Here is a 20936-nt window from a genome sequence, read left to right on the forward strand (position 1 = left end):
ATTATGTTTCTGTGTGGAGCAGGCAGAGGAGCAGGCAGAAGCCAGCGACGCTTCCTCTGATGGGGAAACACAGTGGCAGAGTGACAGCAGTTCCAGGTAAATGTCTGACATCTCCTGAAAAGTCAGAATACTGCAGGAACATAGGTATCCATTCATTACTCTACCTTATGTCTGTGATTACAAAATACACATTTTGATACCACTTTTCTCCCCCTCAGTGTCTCCTCCAGTGACTACTCTGATTGGACAGCTGATGCGGGGATCAACCTCCAGCCCCCCAAGCGGACCAGCAGAAGGCAGGTCCGACCGCCCGGTGGCTCCAGCAGTTCAGAGGAGGCCGAGGGCCAGGGAGAGGAGGCCGGAAGGAAGCAGGCGGAGGAGAAGAAGAAGAAGCCCAAGCAGACCAAACAGAAGGTGTGCTCACGGAACGCACAGTAGAAACATGGGAATGTCAGGAAATGGCACAGCCAACTTGCTGCTTGGAAATGGCATATTATTATTGATCTTGCCTATGTTCTCAGTTACTGTCTGTACGGAGTGTAGAGCCTTTGACTTTGTTTGACTTTGATGTGCTGAGGTCTCGTGACTGAGGGCAAGTTCCCTTAAGAGTGTGTGTTATTTCAGACCGTTTAACCCCCTGTCTCTGTGCTCAGAAACCTAGCTCGTCTCTGTCTCTGGCTGGGTGTGATGCGGAGGAATGGCTGCCCCCCTCTTGGATCATGGAGACCATCCCCCGCCGCTCTCCTTTTGTGCCACAGATGGGTGACGAGGTAAGGAACCCTACTGCCTTACGGGCCTTAGGTCCAACAGAGTACACCAGAAACCTTGGGACTATAAGGTTCTATCAGCAAAAAATATGATTCTGTTTTAATTGGCTTGAAAGTTCTAAACCCTCATTGCTTTAAATGCTGTCATAAATGTTTATATTGTATTGTTTTGAACTTAACAACATGAGTAGGTAGAGAACATTAAACAGAACAAGGCTGTGTCAGTAACAGATTTTTGACAAAAAATGCTGATAGTCACAAGCTCTCGAATTGAGCTAAATCTGTACCTAATTGAATACGATAGTGCAAGGTTTGCGTCATAGTTAATAGACACGTGGCCTGAGTGGTGACCCTCTCCACCTGTTCCTCTTCAGCTGATGTACTTCAGGCAGGGCCACCAGGCCTACGTCAGGGCAGTGCACAGGGCCAAGGCCTACAGTATCAATCCTCAGAAACAGCCCTGGAACAAGCTCAACCTCAGGGTAAGACTAACTCTCAACACTTACTCACACTGCTTCCTTTATGTCTACCACATACAGTTGAAGTCAGAAGTTTACATACACTTAGGTTGGAGTCATAACTTGTTTTTCAACCACTCCACAAATTTCTTGTTAACAAACTATAGTTTTTGCAAGTCGGTTAGGACATCTACTTTGCATGACACAAGTCATTTTTCCAGCAATTGTTTGCAGACAGATTATTTCACTTATAATTCACTTTATCACAATTCCAGTGGGTCAGATGTTTACATACACTAAGTTGACTGTGCCTTTTTAAACGGCTTGGAAAATTCCAGAAAATGATGTCATGGCTTTAGAAGCTTCTGAAAGGCTAATTTTACGTAATTTGAGTCAATTGGGGGTGTACCTGTGGATGTATTTAAAGGCCTACCTTCAAACTAAGTGGGAAAATGGGGAAATCAGCCAAGACCTTCAAAAATCTGGTTCATCCTTGGGAGCAATTTCCAAATGCCTGAAGGTACCATGTTCATCAGTGCAAACAATAGTACGCAAGTATAAACAGGCATACCGCTCAGAAAGGAGACGCTTTCTGTCTCCTAGAAAATAACGTACTTTGGTGCGAAAAGTGCATATCAATTCCAGAACAACAGCCAAGGACCATGTGAAGATGCTGCAGGAAACAGGTACAAAAGTATTTATATCCACAGTAAAACGAGTCCTATATTGACATTACCTGAAAGTCCGCTCAGCAAGGAAGAAGCCACTGCTCCAAAACTGCCATTAAAAAAAACAGACTACGACTTGCAACTGCACATGGGGATAAAGATCATACTTTTTGGAGAAATGTCCTCTGGTCTGATGAAACAAAAATACAACTGTTTGGTCATAATGACCATCGTTATGTTTGGAGGAAAAGGCTTGCAAGCTGAAGAACACCATCCCAACTGTGAAGCATGGGGGTGGCAGTATCATGTTGTGGGGGTGCTTTGCTGCAGGAGGGACTGGTGCACTTCACAAAATAGATGGCATCATGAGGCAGGGTAATTATGTGGATATATTGAAGTGACATCTCGAGACATCAGTTAAAGCTTGGTCGCAAATGGGTCTTCCAAATGGACAATGACCCCAAGCATACTTCCAAAGTTGTGGCAAAATTACTTAAGGACAACAAAGTCAAGCTATATTGGAGTGGCCATCACAAAGCCCTGACCTCAATCCCGTAGAAAATGTGTGGGAAGAACTGAAAAAGCGTGTGTGAGCAAGGAGGCCTTACAAACCTGACTCAAATACACCAGCTCTGTCAGGAGGAATGGGCCAAAATTCACCCAACTTATTGTGGGGAGCTTGTGGAAGGCTACCCAAAACATTTGACCCAAGTTAAACTATTTAAAGGCAATGCTACCAAATACTAATTGAGTGTATGTAAACTTCTGACCCACTGGGAATGTGATGAAATAAATAAAAGCTGAAATAAATCATTCACTCCACTATTATTCTGACATTTCACATTCTTAAAATAAAGTGGTGATCCTAACTGACCTAAGACATGGAATTTTTTAAATGTCAGGAATTGTGAAAAACTGAGTTTAAATGTATTTGGCTAAGGTGCATGTGAACGTACAACTTCAACTGTATGTTTTTTTTAAATGTATTACATATCCTTTGTGAGGCCTCTCTCTTATTTCAATATATTTTGTTTGTTTTCTCGTCATTCAGGACCAGGAGTCTGTGAAGGTGGTTGGCATTAAGTATGAGGTGGGCCCTCCCACCCTCTGTTGCCTAAAACTGGCCTTCCTGCACCCCATCTCAGGCAAAATGACCAATGAGTCATTCTCCTTAAAGTGAGTCATCCATCTAATTCTCTTGTTTGAAAAGAATATGGTAATATCCAGCAATAAGTGGCAATGACTTTCCTTGTTCTCTCAGGTACCATGACATGCCGGATGTCATTGATTTCCTGGTGCTCCAGCAGTTCTATGACGAAGCTAAAGAGCGCAACTGGCAGACTGGTTAGTGTTGCTTCACTCTAACAGGCTTATGTACATGGTGGTTAGAGGCTAGCAGAGGATCAGTCCAGCTCCCTCGCTTACATGTTCCACCTCCTCTCTACTTTGTGCCATATAAGCAGTGTGGTGTGCTCTCCCACATCTGTGGGATGTACCTTTACAGTTCATACTCCCATACATCTGTGCTCTGTACGTATGATGATTCACGGACCAGCTGTTGTCATGTACTGAAACAAGCAATGTTTTATCCCGGCTAGGTGTGCGCTTCCGGAGCATCATCGATGACGCCTGGTGGTTTGGCTCTGTGGAGGACCAACAGCCACTCCAGCCAGAGTACCCAGACAGCCTGTTCCAGTGCTACGCTGTCAAGTGAGTCAATGTGTACCCCGCACTCAACAGGTCTGATTAACACGTCTGACACTAGATTTAAGGTTACAGTCTGGAGTGGTACATCCCAGTGTGACCCTCAAAAGTTCATACTGTAGCTTACACTCAATAGGAATGCATAAAATATAAATGTCTTATGATACTGAATGCTGAGGTGTGGTTTCTCTTGACTAGGTGGGATAATAGCGAGAGGGAGAAGATGAGCCCTTGGGACATGGAGCCCATTTCTGATGAAGGTTAGTATCACTGCTTCTATCAATGGCTCCTCACCCAACTCAGGTCATCTACTGGAATAATGCAGTTTGTTTTCAGTCAGTTTGCACATTCAAGTGTCTTCCTTGCTAGCTCATTCAACATAACACATGCAGTCTCTATCTATATCAGGTTATTGATAGTGAGACTGAGCTGCCAGCCAATGAGCTGATGTTGTCTCTGACTGGTGTGTTTTAACCAATGAGCTGATGTTGTCTCTGACTGGTGTGTTTTAACCAATGAGCTGATGTTGTCTCTAACTGGTGTGTTTTAACCAACGAGCTGATTAATGGTTTCTGACTGGTGTGCTGCGTTCCCTCCCCCAGCGGAGTTGCCAGAAGAGGTTGGTGACGGGGTGGTGGTGACAGAGGAGGAGGTGAAGGCTCGCCTCTACAGCCCCCAGGAGGGGGAGTGGGGGGCTCACTCACGGGACGAGGACTGCCAGAGGGTCATCTTTGGCATCAACGATCTGCTTACACTGGGTAGGTCACTGCTATCACACAGGAACAGCTTTCATGCTAGGAATTCTGCGTTAATAGATTGTAACTGGAAGTGAACTTGCATATGGATTGGTATTGCCTGATGAGTGTGATGGGCTGTATATTTTGCATGTAGACCTGGCCAAGGCGTTTGCTTCACCTGTGGATCTGCGGGACTACCCCCTCTACTGCACTGTGGTGGCCTACCCCACTGACCTCAGCACCATCCACAGACGGCTGGAGAACCGCTTCTACAGGTCAGCACTGACCTCTCCACACTCACACTGTAGTCATCCCTCAAAACAATTGTAATTGTTGCTAATATTCCATTTATCCTTGCTGCCCCGTTGTACCTCTGTGTTGGGACTTTGGTATGTGCCAGTTTGGGGAGATCAGTGACTCTCACTCAGCTTATCCCCCCGGGTGTTTCTCTCTCCTAGGAGGATCTCGGCTCTGATGTGGGAGGTGCGCTACATCGAGCACAACGCCCGCACTTTCAACGAGCCCCAGAGCCCCATCGTGACAGCAGCCAAGGTGGTGACTGACGTGCTCCTCCGCTACATCGGGTAGGGCACCCCTGACATCATACTAAAATGAAGGGTGTAGATTTCCACAATGTGAAATCTACTTAAAGAACTTGGTTTTGACTGCAAATATGACAAGTTGTTGTGTGGTTTTGTCAGGGACCAGAGCTGCACAGACATCTTAGATCTGTGCCACAAGGTGAAGACGGAGCTGAGCAGTGGAGAGGACGAGGTGAGACATGGAGAAGTACATGTACACCCCAAAGGAGTTCATAGTGATATTTAAATGGTATTGGTGGTCTATTAAACCGTACTAAGAGTACTTGTCTCTCTGTTGGTGTGCAGACTGCTGAGGTGGACGTGGACTCTGACACTCCAGGGACATCCACAGGACAACAGGTAGGGGAGGGTTTCATCTCAAACATGGAATATGCATTGTTTTTGCTATGACTGTGATTCCTCCTCCCTGTTGTTTTTCTGCCTCCTGTTTTTATTTATTTTATTTATTTACCTAACTGGAAACCTTCCCTTTCTCCCACTTTCAGCGGGCCAATCCCAGTCCTAAAAAGCGTGGGGTTGTGTTAGACGTTCGTGCGTGGCGGGGCCAATGTCGGGAGCTGTTGCGGCGTATGATGGACGGCCCTGACTCTGAGCCCTTCAGACAGCCTGTGGACCTCTTCACCTACCCAGTAAGGCTTGTTATTTATTATAGTCACTGCCACTCCCACAGAGACATGATAACATCCCCTTACAGGATAAGTGCCTTAGGATCTGAGTGCTTTACAATCTGGCTCATTTAGTCCGGTAACAAGATCAAACCTGCTCCTGGTCTAAAAAGCAATGGCGATTCTTCTTTGAAAATACTTTTTATTTTAGGATTAGGTTTAAACTGTTTCTGGGAAACCAGCCCACTGTGTCATTTCAATCAGAGAAGCTGATAGTCTTATTAGTCTGACTGTAGTGGTTCAGAAGTATTACAAACTATCTGTCCTCAATTCTCAGTTAAGTGGTTTCAGACGTCCTAAAAACGACCCTCTCTCCCTCCTCTCCCAGGACTATCGAGACATCATAGACACTCCCATGGACCTGGGGACTGTTACAGAGGCGCTGGTCGTCGGAAACTACGAGAACCCCATGGAGTTTGCCAAAGATGTCCGTCTCATTTTCAGCAACTCCAAAGCATATACACCTAACAAGAAGTCACAAGTTAGTCTACTCATTCTGACATTTTTTTGGGTTGCACCTCGACTCACGTTGGTTGAGCACTCCCCACTTCTTTCCAAGATTCGGGGGGGGGGGGGGTGCAGTGGGTCTTATAACCCCTGACCCTTATGTGTTCTGTGAGAGAATGGGGTTTTGATCTTCATTGTTTTATCTTCAGATCTACACCATGACCCTGAGCCAATCAGCCTTCTTTGAGAGACAAATCATCTCCATCATCTCCGACTACAAGTCTGCAGTCCAGAACCAGCGGAGGAGGAGTCGCCAGAGTGTCAGCTACAGGAAGAGGCTGAACAGTGGAGGCAGCTCCCCTCCCACCAGCCGACCCTCCAGGTACTGGCCTGGCTGGAATGCCTCTCTACAACTTTAACCCTTACCACTGTAATAAACACACCTGTTATTTGCCACTCCTTGTAGGATCTATTTAGATTTCACCTCAAACACTATCTTGGTGTCTTATCTCTAGTCCTAAAGGGAAGCACAAGTCGGGGAAGAAAGCAACACCCAAAAAATCCCAACCCTCATCTAAGAGCCAGTCTCGCAGGCCATCTCAGGGTAAGTCTTGTCATGTATGTTTGTGTCTGTGGCGGTATGTGTGAAATGTTTGAGGCGATGGGAGGTTGGGTGGTAACGTGAGGTGCTGCTATTGCAGCGTCGGAGTCGAGCAGCGTGGTGGTGGAGGAGGACAGCCAGCCCTCATCCTCCTCCAGCTCCGGGACAGGCAGCCACATTGGGGGCCCAGGGGCCGACCGTGTCACCCGCAGTCGGACCACACCCATCAAGAACTCTGGTATTACTACACAGGGTAACCAACACCAAAAGGCAGTGGATAAATAGTCCTTCATAGAGATGTTTTACCAAGCTATCAAGACAAATGTCTTTAGTTAGTTTCCCAACTACTTGAATGTTTGAAGTCAACCTGGTTAAAACGCAGCAGTTAATGGTGTTATTGCTATGTTTTTCAATGCTACCAAAATCACACAATCAGAAAGGGTTATCATGTAAGCCTACTTGGTAGCTGTTGATGGAGGCTACTTTAGTCAGTGTTGCTGTGATATGTTTAACAGGGAGACTGTGTATGTTTGTCTCTCCAGAGCGTAACAGACCTCTCACCAATGGTGCCAGACAGAGCCACCGGCGAAGAGTGCTGCAGGAGGGGGAGGAGTCTGGAGGATCCAATAGCTCCTCTTCATCATCGTCTTCCTCATCATTGTCCTCATCAGACAGTGATTCAGACAGTGAGTCGGAGGTTGGGAAGTTCGTGGAGGGAGGAGATCACGACTACAGCAAAGCTCCCTGCTTAAAGACCCGCCACAAAGCCAAGGGCAAGATGGACGTTTCTGGGAAGAGGAGGCGGAAAGAAGAACAGGAGGCGGAGGAGGCTCCAGAGAGAGCCAAGAGAGCACGAGTCCAGGCAGAGGATGAGGAGGAGGAGGAGAAGGATGAAGAAGATGACGACAAACAAGATGAAGACAATGAGGAGGAGGAGGAGGAGGAAGAAGAAGAGGAGGAGCCGCAACCGCAGAGAGAGGAGGAGGATGACGAGGAGGAGCCTGAGGAGGAAGAAGAGCCTGAGGAAAAGGAGGAATCGGAGGAGGACGACTCTGAGCAGGGTGAGGGTGGGACAGAGGGCGGTCAGAAAAGCAGTAGCCGCAGTAAGTCTGGTCAGGTGAACACCCGGAACCAGGGCCGCAGGACAGTGTTGTACAACGACGAGTCAGATGAAGAGTCGGGGACCACAGAGGACCCCCTCAACCTAGGCATGTCCCGCTCAGGACGGGTACGTCGCATGACCGAAAAGGCCCGTGTCAGCCACCTCATGGGCTGGAACCACTGACACACACAGACCCCTCAAACTTCCTCAAACTGGGCTTTCTAACCCCAACCAACCACCATCTATCTACCTTACCCACCAAGCGTGATACTGAGACTGTTCAATTGACTAAATTAATACTTCAGGGATTTCTTTTTTTAATGATTTTTGCATAATTTTGCTTTGTGTAGGAGACTGTTTACGGCTCTACTGGCAGTGGTGCTCCTGATAATCTTGCCAAGGAACCTCCCTACCTGGTCTTCAGGGTTACTCATCAACATGGACCTGATCAAACTCGCTTTCACCTAACTTACTGCTCTCCTGGGCCTTAAAGACTCCTTACTCCTCTTCTATCAACTCCTCTATTCTGCTTTTCCTCTGCCATCTTTCTACTTGCCCTTGCATTCTCCCTTCTTCCTGGTCGTACTACTACAAAGTTTCAGAGATGCCAAAAACCGGTGCTCATGTTATATCTCAAGGAGACTGTACGGTCTGTTTTTCTCTACCACCTGGGTGACAGAAAGTGATGTTCCCTCTACTCTCTGTTTGTGTCCTGTCTGAACAGTACATCTCTCCCTAAATGACCCTCTTCCACATGACCCCCTCTGTGTTGGGTTGTCTGATTTGATGCTAACCCTGTCACTATTCTTCATCCTCCCAAATCCTCACCCTTCTCATTGAGAGGTCAACTCTGGTGTGCTCATTCACTGCATAAATGTCCCCTTTCAGGTGTCCAGGCTAGGTCATAGAGGCAAGGTGATTCTGTGGGTTTTAGTTCAAGACTATCTTCGCGTAGGAACTGTTTGATTCTAATTAGTTGAGGTGGTGACTTCCTACATCATTAGTCTCGTTGTAAAATGCTGCATGCCTACAGTAGACTGTTCCGCCATTGAATCAAAGACAGATGTAGCTCCTTAGTTAACTCCTGGGCCACTGAATGTTTTTCATGCTATATTCCCCCTAGTCCCTATCTGTTCTGTAGAATTTGTATATTTGCACATACAATAGTTTTATAGAGGCTTGGCCATGTCCTCATCCTGTGGCATGTGGTTGTTAGGGTTGATTGATGTCTAGTGTGCTAGTGACATGAAAGAGTGTGGGTAATTGGAAAGGAGAAATGCAAAGCTGTTGTATAAGGATTGGAACCATTGTTCTATTTTTGTTAGTCGGAATATACTTTTATGGATCAAATGAACACATTAGTTTATAACTTCCAGGGCACTGTCCTTCAAACCAGTCATTGGTTCAAACACCAATGTGAATCATGGTACTTTTGGGGAGATGTTTGCCCATAACCACCACTCACTTCCACCTCGTGCTGAGAAGGGCATTTTTTACTGCAGAAATGTGTATTTTTTTCACTGTATTATACACTTTGCAATTCTTTCTTAGCTAATACTAATGATGGTGAAATATTTGCATATTTATCTATTGTGTGGCAGCTGAATTTGAGAAGGCTTTTGTTGGGCTGAGCATCCATTGCACCTCTGATTTCCTCTTAATTGGACAACCAGAAAAGCTACAAAGAGCGAAGGACTTTTTTTTTCATGCAGTTTTAAAGAACAAAGGACTTTATTTGTGTGTACAATTCACAGATACATTTTGCCAGTAATATTCACACCTTTGTGTACAAATACATCTGATCAAGTTGTTGTGAGCATTACTGATCAGACGGTTGTGTTTGCTGGCTCGAAGGTCGGAGCGACGGGTCTGCCTTAGGAACAGACCGCATGGCTACAGACAGGCAGGTTCTCTTCTCCTTTCCTTCCACTTCCTAACATAAGGGTGTGTGTGTGTGTGTGTGTGTGTGTGTGTGTGTGTGTGTGTGTGTGTGTGTGTGTGTGTGTGTGTGTGATACAGTTCCATGACTTCACCCAATGCTCCCAGGATCCCCCCCAGCTCCTCTGCCCCATGATTCCCCTACTACACTCTGGTTTAGTGGCTCTGAACTCTCATGTGTCATGTGGTGGTCCATGCTACTGCTAGTCATGTTGCCACACGAGAGAAGGAGATGGGACTCTGGGAAGTCAATTCATTAAGCAAGGTTTTGGTTAGTCAATCACCAGCCAGCAGTAACTCTGTCTGCAAACTCTTTGTGGGTGTAGAGTTTGAAAAGACCTCAATTGTGCCAATAGATAGGCCTAAATACCTACTCAATATTTTGGGAATGTGCTCTCTTCATATAATAGATGGTAACTGGACTGGCCTCCTAGTCGTTTCTGAGTTCAATGATGACATTCTTGGTGTAATAAGTGTTTATTTTTTCCCCCTACAAAATGTTTTTTTTCTTTTTTCTAAAAAATAAAGGAGCAACAGATTTTCTCCAAGCTTGGCACCCCTGGTATTTCGGTTTAATTCAGTCACATTCTATAAACACAAACATGTTTTACCATGATTTACATGTTCTGTCACTTCTCATGGAAAGACGGGACTGTGAATTCTCATTTCCTCTAGCTAAGTGTTCCAGCCATTTTCTCCTGTACCTCCATATTTGTTTTCCTAAACCCCTTGCTGTCAACGTGCTATCATTTGAGTTATCACGACATGGTTTGCACATCCTGCCAGTCAACACACTTGGTACAAACTGAGCTGCCACTCTTCCCCGGGCCCTGTAAATTTGACTATAGCCACTCTTGTCTGGCTGTTTCAAACCTATGCCGGGCTTGGTGAGTCATCTCTGGCTGCCCCTTCAAAGAGCCATGATGAGTCACAAAGATGCACCATATCTCTGCAGTGATGTCAATCCTACCTGTCCCTGACCACACCACGTTCCCCTCTGAGTGGCCTACTCTACCTTGGAGAAGTAATAGCAACAGTCTAGGCATTGGATAGGGTATGGAATCTAGGAGGAGAGTGGAAACATGTGGTGGTATGGTTGGTTTGTTTGCAGCCAGTTAGCCTTGTGATAGAGGTGACTCAGCTAGCTGGGCTATGGACAACCAATCTAGCTAATGCACTGGAGATTGGAAAGGTGAGTCAGATTGCCAGCTAGCAACCATACTTAGTGCTCCTCTGCTGCATGTTGTTCCAGCACTCCCAGAGAGACTGCACTGCAGTGATGTTGAGTTTTTGGATGTAAGCAGGCAAATTTATCAATTTGGATTATAAAAACCAAGTGTGTTACTTCCCCTCGAATGTTGAAGTCACCTCAGCTTTGCACGTGTCTGAAAACCGTGATAATTACGTTCAGCATCAACCAGCCACTTTTCTCCAGGGAAAATAGTATCAGCATCCCTGTTTGGAGGCTGAATGCAAGAAATCTGAGGAGGTTATTTAAGTGCGTAAGGTTTATTGTCAAAATGACCATACAAATTCAGCTAATTTTGAATATGAATACAGAGATCATGAAAATTCATGATGTTTCTCTAGTAGTTCCAGAACAAGTTCAGACACAAAATAATTCCACCTAAAGAATCCCAACACATTACTGTATTACAATTTACAATCAACGCTATGGTATATGAAAGTACCAGATTACTGCAGTTACATTTACATTAGACTTTCCTCAATATTGAATTGGTTAATCACAAATACATCTGCTACATCTATAGTTCACTAATCAACAATAAGGTTGCGTACGTTTACGCTGTGCTTCAGTTTAATTTGCCTGTTAAAATAACTCACTGCCATGACTGTGCTGAAAATACATGTTGTAGATCTTTTACAGTACCTCTTGTTTATCTTATACAATGAAATGCCACACGCTGGGAAATAACAATTGAGAGTGAATCTACATTTGCTGTGAGTGTCATTGTCGCACATGGTCAACTTATAACTAACTATCTGTAAATACTACCACATAAGAGAAATTGAGGGGTGATAGTTTAAACCACTTTGGAATCTCTCATCTTAATGACCCTGATTTTTGCCCTGATAAATTACCTTTGTCATTCATTAAACACTAAAACATTCACCAAGGATGCAATCAGACATTGTTCACACCCAGATAACAAATCAATATGTACTCCACATTTTCCCAATACCTAAGCACAGCTTATGTCATATCAAGATTTGTGATTACAATACAATATTAAAGAATGATCACTTCAAGAAAGTTAATTCACTTAAATTGAAGAACTGACGCTATATTGAGGTTCTCTAAGACACAGCAGGCTTAATCAGATACTGTCTCATTTGTACATTGTGTGTTGTGATTTGTCTATATGGTATGTCTAATTTGAAGTGTTTCTACCTTCATCCACTGCAGCATACTTGACCCTCATCTACCTCACTATAGTATATTTAAGCAATATTGCCTGAGGTGTAGTATATGGCCAATATACCATGGTAAAGGGCTGTTCTTAGCCACGATGCAACACGGCCACAGCCCTTAGCCATGGTATATTGGCCATATATCACAAACCCCAGAGGTACCTTATTGCTATTACAGTGGGGCAAAAAAGTATTTAGTCAGCCACCAATTGTGCAAGTTCTCCCACTTAAAAAGATGAGAGGCCTGTAATTTTCATCATAGGTACACTTCAACTATGACAGACAAAATGAGGACATTTTTTATTTATTTGCAAATTATGGTGGAAAATAAGTATTTGGTCAATAACAAAAGTTTATCTCAATATTTTGTCATTGCCAACAAAGGGTATATAACAGGTCAAACATTTTTCTGTAAGTCTTCACAAGGTTTTCACACACTGTTTCTGGTATTTTGGCCCATTCCTCCATGTAGATCTCCTCTACAGCAGTGATGTTTTGGGGCTGTTGCTGGGCAACACAGACTTTCAACTCCCTCCAAAGATTTTCTATGTGGTTGAGATCTGGAGACTGGCTAGGCCACTCCAGGACCTTGAAATGCTTCTTATGAAGCCACTCCTTCGCTGCCCGGGCGGTGTGTTTGGGATCATTGTCATGCTGAAAGACCCAGCCACGTTTCATCTTCAATGCCCTTGCTGATGCTAGGCTTTGTTTATTTGGTCCCAACTCTCTGTAGGTCATTCACTAGGTCCCCCCGTGTGGTTCTGGGATTTTTGCTCACCATTCTTGTGATAATTTTGACCCCACGGGGTGAGATCTTGCGTGGAGCCCCAGATCGAGGGAGATTATCAGTGGTCTTGTATGTCTTCCATTTCCTAATAATTGCTCACAGTTGATTTCTTCAAACCAAGCTGCTTACCTATTGCAGATTCAGTCTTCCCAGCCTGGTGCAGGTCTACCATTTTTTTCTGGTGTCCTTTTGACAGCTCTTTGGTCTTTGCCATAGTGTAGTTTGGAGTGTGACTGTTTGAGGTTGTGGACAGGTGTCTTTTATACTGATAACAAGTTCAAAGAGGTGCCATTAATACAGGTAACGAGTGGAGGACAGAGGAGCCTCTTAAAGAAGAAGTTACACGTCTGTGAGAGCCAGAAATCTTGCTTGTTTGTAGGTGACCAAATACTTATTTTCCACCATAATTTGCAAATAAATTGATAAAAAATCCTACAATGTGATTTTCTGGATCTGTTTTTCTCATTTTCTCTGTCATAGTTGAAGTGTACCTATGATGAAAATTACAGGCCTCATCTTTTTAAGTGGGAGAACTTGCACAATTGGTGGCTGACTAAATACTTTTTTGCCCCACTGTATAAACTGGTTACAATGTAATTAGAGCAGTAAAAATATATTTTTTTGTCATACCTGTGGTATACAGTCTGATATACCATGGCTGTCAGCCAATCAGCATTCAGGACTCGAACCACCCAGTTAATAATATAAGAAACACTCGGTCTACACTTCATACAGTATTTCTGTGATGTTAAACAACTTTCTCATTAATTGACAATCTAGGATCCCCCATCGCAGGAAGGTGACATAGGACTTGTTTGACATTGTAGCCGACAGTGCTGATGACTGATCTACAACTAATTTTGCAACATAAATACCTACTCATTATTATTTGTAAATCATTCAGTCAACATTTACCCACAATGCATCACATATTTTATGCTCTTGAACACGGCCAAAGCCTGCCTGCCTGCCCTGCTGATGCAGCTAAAACAGCCATGTAAACGGTTCTTTCCCTCTGACATTTCCCTCACAGCTATTCTCTCTCCCATTCAAAAGAACAACAAAAAATGTAACGGTGACGTGGTGGCCGGCCTTTATCTAAAGAACTCCAATCCTCCCTATTCTGTGTCCACTGTCTCTCACTTCATAGGCAGTGTCTTTTCAAAGCATTGAACAAACTGCTCATGCAGCCTGTTTTCTTTTTTAAATCTATTTTGTGCCTCTGGTTACAGAGTAGAACCATATAGAACACAGCCCGCATGCTCTCCCCCACTCACATGCTGGGACCTACACCAGGCCGGTCTGCATGTGGACATGTAAAGGGTAGGGGTGGTAAAGGAGGGGGGGCTGTGCTGCCTGGGGAATGTAGTAGCTGCTGAATATGGGGTCAGCCATGTAAGGTGCAGGCTGGTAGAAGCAGGTGATGTTGGCAGTATTGGGAATGGCATTCTGTTCCCCCAGCACCCTCAGAGCCAGGACAGTGATCATATTGAGTGTCTGCCTCCGCTCATGTCCCATCAGGCACACTGTACTATCGTCTATCACCCGACGCAGGGTCATCAGAAAGTCATATTTGCCCGTCTCCTCATCGCCAATAAAGTGGCAGCGCAGGTAGGCCTCGATTTTGCGCTGCTGCTCGCTGAGGTCAGGAAAGTCAATAAAGAAGCGGGAGCACATGTAACGCTCAAGGGACTTGATCTCTGTCTCACTGGCTGGCCTGAAGTTCCTCACGAGCAGGTCACTGTACTTCAGAAGTCCACCTCCTCTGATCTCCTCTGGGTTATGGGTGGCAATGAGTCGGAAGCGCAGGTGATCCATGGCTTGCTCAAAGTCACCGTACATGCACTCTGCTACCACAGTGATGCTGACCCTGTCTTTTAAGGCCGAGCTTGGCCCTGGAAAGACTGTGGTTGTCTCTGGTGGACCTGGTTCCTGAGCAGCAGCAGGCTCAGACTCTGGGACTCTGTCCCCTGTGGTTTGAAGGGACACTGATTCCTGAGTAGCTTCTGAGTTGGGAGGCTTTTTTGAGTATTTCACCCTGACTATTTGTTCTATGTTGTGGGGTGTTATGTTTTTATCTTGGGATGAAACAGCTGGAGTAAGGTGATCTGTGAGTGTTTTAGTGCTCTCTGAGTTCCTCTGTCTGGACCCTGAGGAGGATGAATAATGGCCTTGATCAGTGTCTATTAAAGAGGGATTTGGTTGTATTTCTATAGGCTCAAACAGCTGTGTTGTCAGATCTGACAGATCTTTTAACAAAGACCATTTTTCAGGGAGTGATGAAGTGCTGCTCATCTTTCGTGACATCTTCCTTGGAGATTTAGGTGAGGGGCAAAAGTCAGGTACAACTTGCTGGGATGTGTCACAGGTTTTCTTGGCTGGGGGAAGGAATGAATGTTCAAGGTGTACGTTTTGTGTGACAGCAGTGCAGTCTTGGGATGTGGATTGAAGTATCACCTGAAGTTGAGCTTGCTCTTGTTGCAGTGTTGAGTTCTCTGTGAGCAACATGGGGGATGGATTGATGTCTTTTGACTCAGAAATCAATGACTCCTCTGTGTTACTTTGAGGGTCTACAGATGTATTTGGCACCAGAGGTTCCATCTCTTCTGTCATTGTTTTGGAGGATATAACTGAGAGGTAATCTGTATTCTGAACGAATTGTATTTTTACTGTATCAACTGTTAACACCACCACCTCTTCTACCTCTTCCTCATCCTCCAGAGATCCCAGGTCAAGCTCTGCTTTCGCTAACACTTCCTGTTCCTCTTGCTTTCCAGTTGCATGCACATCCATCGGATGCAATGATTCTTCCTTTTGAACAATAACCTCTTCACTGTGGCACAGACTGTCAGTGAAGTGTGTCATCATTGAGTCATTGTCTTTATCTTCTTTTAGATTCACAGAAGGGTACTGGGGTTCCATTATGGTTTTCTCTGCCCCTCTATCAGGATATAACACATTGCCATTGTGTGACTCCAATCCCTCACACTGACCCTCTTGCCTCCTCTCAGTCTCCCAATATGCCTCCAGCATATGGTCCAATATAATCTGGAAGGAGTCCACGCTGAATTCAAACTGTCGTCGCAGGGAATTTACGAACCTGAGCCCCACAGTCTTACCCCTGTTATTGGACAGTGAGATTAGGCTCCAGCGGTCGTGCTCATTGAAGACCTTGACCATCTTCTGTACGTAGGCCTCCTTCATGGTGAGGTAGGTGATCTTGCGTCTGTTGACCCCATGGGGAAGGAGGTCACGCAGGCTGCCCAGCACCACCTCCTTGATAACCTGGAAGTCCTCCTGTCTGGGCAGCTCCACTCCAAAGATGATGTCCAGGTCTCTGTAGCCCGTGCCGTTGTCTCTGACCATCACATAGCTGGCGGTGGAGCCATTGAGGCGGATGTCCCTGACCCTGATCTCCCTCTCCACCAGCCGGTCCTTCACTACGTGGATGATGTCCATGGGTCTCACCTCCAGGGTGGGGAAGTTCCCTCGGCCGTGGATGGGGATCACCTCTGTCAACACCTGGTCCAGAGTCTGGACTTGCTCCAGGGTCAAGTTGTGGAATCTTCTATCCATTTGGAGCTCCATTATCTTGGGTTTATCTGCAAAAGGACACAATATTGTATTTGGAAGAACCTGGGTAATTTCATGCCACAAAATGTGTGTTCAATGGGAAAGATTCTAATGCATTTTACAACAAGTGAAGAAATACTATCATTCATTCATTCATTCACATTGAGTTCAGGGGATGTCAATGTCAACACTGAAACAAGAGACACCAAAGGCACAGATTGCACCATTCCAAATTTAAAAAGCTGTGTTGGTACTACTAAGCATAAGATACTGCCTCAGCAGGATACAAGGCACCATCTATGGAATATGCTGTAGGATGCCTCCTCCAACTCCCAAATCTTGCCAGTTACTGTCACACATGTGCATCAGCCCCCCTTACACACACATGAACACATGGGGGTGGAAGATGTAAAATGAAAAATTAATCAGAAAGGTAACCAGCTAGGAACTTCCTCTCAGAAGAGAAGTAATATGAGCAAACCTTGTCCTTGTTGTTCTAGTTTGCACAATATCCTCTGATCCAAAGGTAATAGTTTTATTTTCAACTGCTTAATTTGTGTATTTTAAACTTAGTGATAAATGAACTCATTGAATAAAAAAATACTCTTGGCTGTTCTTAAACAAATCAATAAGGCTACGTAAACATTTGGAAATGATATCCCACAAATAAGATTAGCCTGATGTCGCCTACTTTGACACAGATTTAACATGAACAGTGGTGGGAGGTCAACAGCTGGGGTATGTATTGGTACTTTCCCATAAGAGCCAAAAGTTTGCATGGACAGTTCTTATGGAATCCATCACGTACTAGAATAATAGTCGCATGCTGCAGAATTGTAGTCTCATGTGCAACCCCTTCTCGCCCGCGCGCCTGCTCCCACTCTTTAGATAAAACTGTATGAGTCATACAGTCACTGAATAAAGCACCCTTCGCCGCGTCTTCTGGATTTTCTGCATGCGTGTAAAAAACATCGCCACTTCTCACACATTCCCATTGTATATTTGAGACTTATGCTATACAAATATGGTATTTCAAGCAAAGAGTCCAGTTGTTGATAATCAGAATAGATCAAGTAAAATATTGCGTAGGCTATCAATCTGTTCTCTTGAGATTTTATTTTACAGTCCTTATTAGACTAAGTACTCAACGACGTGATGCACAGTCTATGCAATTTACCTAAATAATATTTACAAACCCTTTATTAGCCTAGTGAACACTCACAGGACACTGAATAGACCACGCACGTAGACTACATAAACATGCTTAACAACAGCTAAATATTTTATTGAACAGAAACTAATAAAATATACAAAATAAAACATTTTGGTGAGTTTAGTCTACACCTCTTCTCCCACGTCTTCACCTGATGCAATATTGTTAGGTATAATTTACACACTGGCCAACATTGTTTGCTATTGTTTAATCCATCCATGGACAATGCAAATCATTAGCCTATCAAATGTACATATTTGTTTGATCCGTTTACATTCAAATTGTATAAGCACAAACCTTATGTATTTCGAAATTATTCCTGTATCAAATGTAACATGACAATGATCATGCAATTAAATAATTTACTTTAGCCTACTCACCTAACTGCTGAATGAAATGGTAGAACTTAGCCAAACTATAGTGATAAAAACAACAAGTGATATCCAACAGGTTTAATTGGATCTCCGAGTCGTAGACACAATTCGTTATTATCTTGCTAAACTGTAGGTTCGTGCGTGATCGCTGTCCAACAAGACAGTGGTGCTGAAACAAACTGAAGTTCAACCACGCACTGTTTTCTCTCAACTGGGAGCGTAATGTAGTTTCCATGGCAATCTGGCGTCACGATGTTACGGGGAACGATACTCTGTCTGTTCATTATGGGATTATCTATCAATCAATCTACATATACAAAAGTATGTGGACACGAATTCAAATTAGTGGATTCGGCTATTTTCAGCCACACCAGTTGCTGACAGGTGTATAAAATCCATCATTGGATGCCACCTTTCCAAGAAGTTAGTTCTGCACTGCTAGATCAGGCCTAGGTCAACTGTAAGTGCTGTTTTTGGGAAGTGGAAACATTTAGGAGCAACAACGGCTCAGCTGCGAAGTGGTAGGCCACACACGCTCACAGAATGGGACCGCCAAGTGCCGAAGCATGTAGCGAGTAAAAATCATCAGTACCAAGTTCCAAACTGCCTCAGGAAGCAACGTCAGCACACTGTTTGTCTGGAGCTTAATGAAATGGGTTTCCATGGCCGAGCAGCCAATGGTGGCAAGCCCAAGATCACCATGTGCAATGCCAAGCGTTGGCTGGAGTTGTGTATAGCTTGCCACCATTGGACTCTGGAGCAGTGGAAACGCGTTCTCTGGAGTGATGTTTCCATCTGGCAGTCCGACAGACGAATCTGGGTTTGGTGGACTCCAGGAGAATGCTACCTGCCCGAATGCATAGTGCCAACTTTAAAGTTGGGTGGAGGAGGAATAATGGTCTGGAGCTGTTTTTCATGGTTTGGGTTAGGCCCCTTCCAGTGAAGGGAATTCTTAATGCTACAGCATACAATTACATTCTAGACGATTCTGTGCTTCCAACTTTGTGGCAACAGTTTTAGGCAAGGCCCTTTCCTGTTTCAGCATTACGATGCCCCCGTGCACAAAGCGAGGTCCATGGTTTGTCGAGATCAGTGTGGAAGAACTTGACTGGCCTGCACAGAGCCCGGATGTCAACCCCATCGAACACCTTTGGGATGAATTGGAATGCCGACTGCGAGCCAGGTTAAATCGACCAAAATCAGTGCCCGACCTCACTAATGCTCTTGTGCATGAATGGAAGCAAGTCCCTGCAGCAATGTTCCAACATCTAGTGGAAAGCCTTCCTAGAAGAGTGGATATTGTTATTGCAGCAAAGGGGGGGACCAACTCCATATTAATGCCCATGATTTTGGAATGACATGTTTGAAGAGCAGGTGTTCACATACTTTTGGTTATGTAGTTTATCTGTCAATGTTTTCATACCCCTTGACTTATTCCACATTTTATTGTTACAGCCTGAATTCAAAATGGATTAAATATAGTTTTTTGACCCATCTACAGGTAATACCCCATAATGACAAAGGAAAAACAAGTTTTTAGAAATGTTATCAAATGTATAAATCAAATAAACTGATCACATTTACATAAGTATTCAGACCCTTTACTCAGTACTTTGTTGAGGCATCTTTGGCAGCGATTACAGCCTCGAGTCTTCTTGGGCATAACGCTACAAGCTTTGCACACCTGTATTTGGGGAGTATTTCCCATTGTTTTCTGCAGATCCTCTCAAGCTCTGTCAGGTTGGATGAGGAGAGTTGCTGCACAGCTATTTTCAGGTCTCTCAATAGATGTTCGATTGGGTTCAAGTCCGGGCTCTGGCTGGGCAACTCAAGGACATTCAAAGACTTGTCTCCAAGCCACTCCTGTGTTTTCTTGGCTGTGTGCTTAAGGTTGTTGTCCTTTTGGAATGTGAACCGTTGCCACAGTCTGAGGTTCTGAGCGCTCTGGAGCAGGTTTTCATCAAGGATCTCTCTGTACCTTGCTCCGTTCATCTTGATCTTGACTAGTCACCCAGTCCCTGCCACTGAAAAAACATCCCCACCACATGATGCTACCACCACCATGCTTCACCGTAGGGATGGTGCCCAGTTTCCTCCAGATGTGATGCTTGACATTCAGGCCAAAGAATTCAATTTTGGTTTCATCAGACCAGAGAATCTTGTTTCTCATGTTCTGAGAGTCTTTCGGTGCCTTTTGGCAAACTCCAAGTGGGCTGTCATGTGCCTTTTACTGAGGAGTGGCTTCTGTCAGGCCACCACCATAACGGCCTGATGAGTGGATTGCTGCAGAGATGGTTGTCCTTCTGCAAGGTTCTCCACAGAAGAACTCTGGAGCTTTGTCAGAGTGACCATCGGGTTCTTGGTCACCTCCCTGACCAAGGCCCTTCTCCCCCGATTGCTCAGTTTGGCCGAGCGGCCAGCTCTAGGAAGAGTCTTGGTTGTTCCAAACTTCTTCCATTAAAGAATGATAGAGGCCACTGTGTTCTTGTGGACCTTCAGTGCTGGAGACATTTTTTGGTACCCTTCCGCAGATCTGTGCCTCGACACAATTCTTTCTCTGAGCTCTATGGACAATTCCTTCGACCCCATGGCTTTGTTTTTGCTCTGACATGCACTGTCAACTGTGGGACCTTATATAGACAGCTGCTTTGTCGTCATGGGTTATTGTGTGTAGAATGATGAGGGGGAAAAATTTATTCATTCAATTTTAGAATAAGGCTGTAAAATAACAATGTGGAAAAAGTCAAGGTGTCTGAATATTTGCTATATACTGCAATAGCTGAATAGGATGACATTGACTGGAATACAGTATGTAAATATTATTAAAGTGACTAGTGTCCCATTATTAAAGTGACCAGTAATTCCAT

At 44.6% G+C, this 20936-nt stretch overlaps 2 protein-coding genes across 6 annotated transcripts in view; one reads left to right on the top strand and one right to left on the bottom strand.

Annotated features, from left to right (window-relative positions):
- LOC139422972 (bromodomain and WD repeat-containing protein 3-like) overlaps positions 1 to 10245 on the top strand; it is a 26356-nt gene extending 16111 nt beyond the window's left edge. For 3 of the 5 annotated variants that reach the window (XM_071174502.1, XM_071174506.1, XM_071174507.1), the window contains 19 exons: positions 23 to 96; positions 219 to 414; positions 654 to 770; positions 1142 to 1249; positions 2945 to 3069; positions 3155 to 3237; positions 3492 to 3603; positions 3796 to 3857; positions 4200 to 4355; positions 4489 to 4609; positions 4793 to 4918; positions 5036 to 5108; positions 5222 to 5275; positions 5422 to 5565; positions 5930 to 6082; positions 6258 to 6430; positions 6564 to 6652; positions 6750 to 6902; positions 7192 to 8119. In XM_071174502.1, the coding sequence (XP_071030603.1) occupies positions 23 to 96; positions 219 to 414; positions 654 to 770; positions 1142 to 1249; positions 2945 to 3069; positions 3155 to 3237; positions 3492 to 3603; positions 3796 to 3857; positions 4200 to 4355; positions 4489 to 4609; positions 4793 to 4918; positions 5036 to 5108; positions 5222 to 5275; positions 5422 to 5565; positions 5930 to 6082; positions 6258 to 6430; positions 6564 to 6652; positions 6750 to 6902; positions 7192 to 7934 (2862 nt within the window). In that variant the 3' untranslated portion in view covers positions 7935 to 8119. Of the gene's footprint in view, positions 1 to 22; positions 97 to 218; positions 415 to 653; positions 771 to 1141; positions 1250 to 2944; positions 3070 to 3154; positions 3238 to 3491; positions 3604 to 3795; positions 3858 to 4199; positions 4356 to 4488; positions 4610 to 4792; positions 4919 to 5035; positions 5109 to 5221; positions 5276 to 5421; positions 5566 to 5929; positions 6083 to 6257; positions 6431 to 6563; positions 6653 to 6749; positions 6903 to 7191 lie in introns of all 5 variants that reach the window. The other 2 variants (XM_071174503.1, XM_071174504.1) reach the window with 2 other exon arrangements.
- Positions 10246 to 14196: 3951 nt separating this feature from the next.
- On the bottom strand, positions 14197 to 16485 carry LOC139422431 (terminal nucleotidyltransferase 5C-like). Its single transcript, XM_071173611.1, has 2 exons — positions 15903 to 16485; positions 14197 to 14783 (listed from the first exon to the last, which is right to left on the bottom strand). Exons 1-2 carry the CDS (start codon positions 16483 to 16485, stop codon positions 14197 to 14199), a joined length of 1170 nt encoding a protein of 389 aa, XP_071029712.1.
- Between the last annotated feature and the right edge of the window lie 4451 nt (positions 16486 to 20936).

The sequence above is a fragment of the Oncorhynchus clarkii genome, chromosome 12 (assembly GCF_045791955.1).
Source record: "Oncorhynchus clarkii lewisi isolate Uvic-CL-2024 chromosome 12, UVic_Ocla_1.0, whole genome shotgun sequence".
NCBI classification, from domain to species: domain Eukaryota; kingdom Metazoa; phylum Chordata; class Actinopteri; order Salmoniformes; family Salmonidae; genus Oncorhynchus; species Oncorhynchus clarkii.

Bases quoted from the DNA above. Each gene is read 5' to 3' on its own strand.
- LOC139422431 (XM_071173611.1), bottom strand. From the start codon at position 16,485: ATGGATAGAAGATTCCACAACTTGACCCTGGAGCAAGTCCAGACTCTG. The intron at 14,784-15,902 runs GTCAGTGTGAGG...CGGCCTTAAAAG, and splicing joins GACTGAGAGGAGGCAAGAGG to ACAGGGTCAGCATCACTGTG.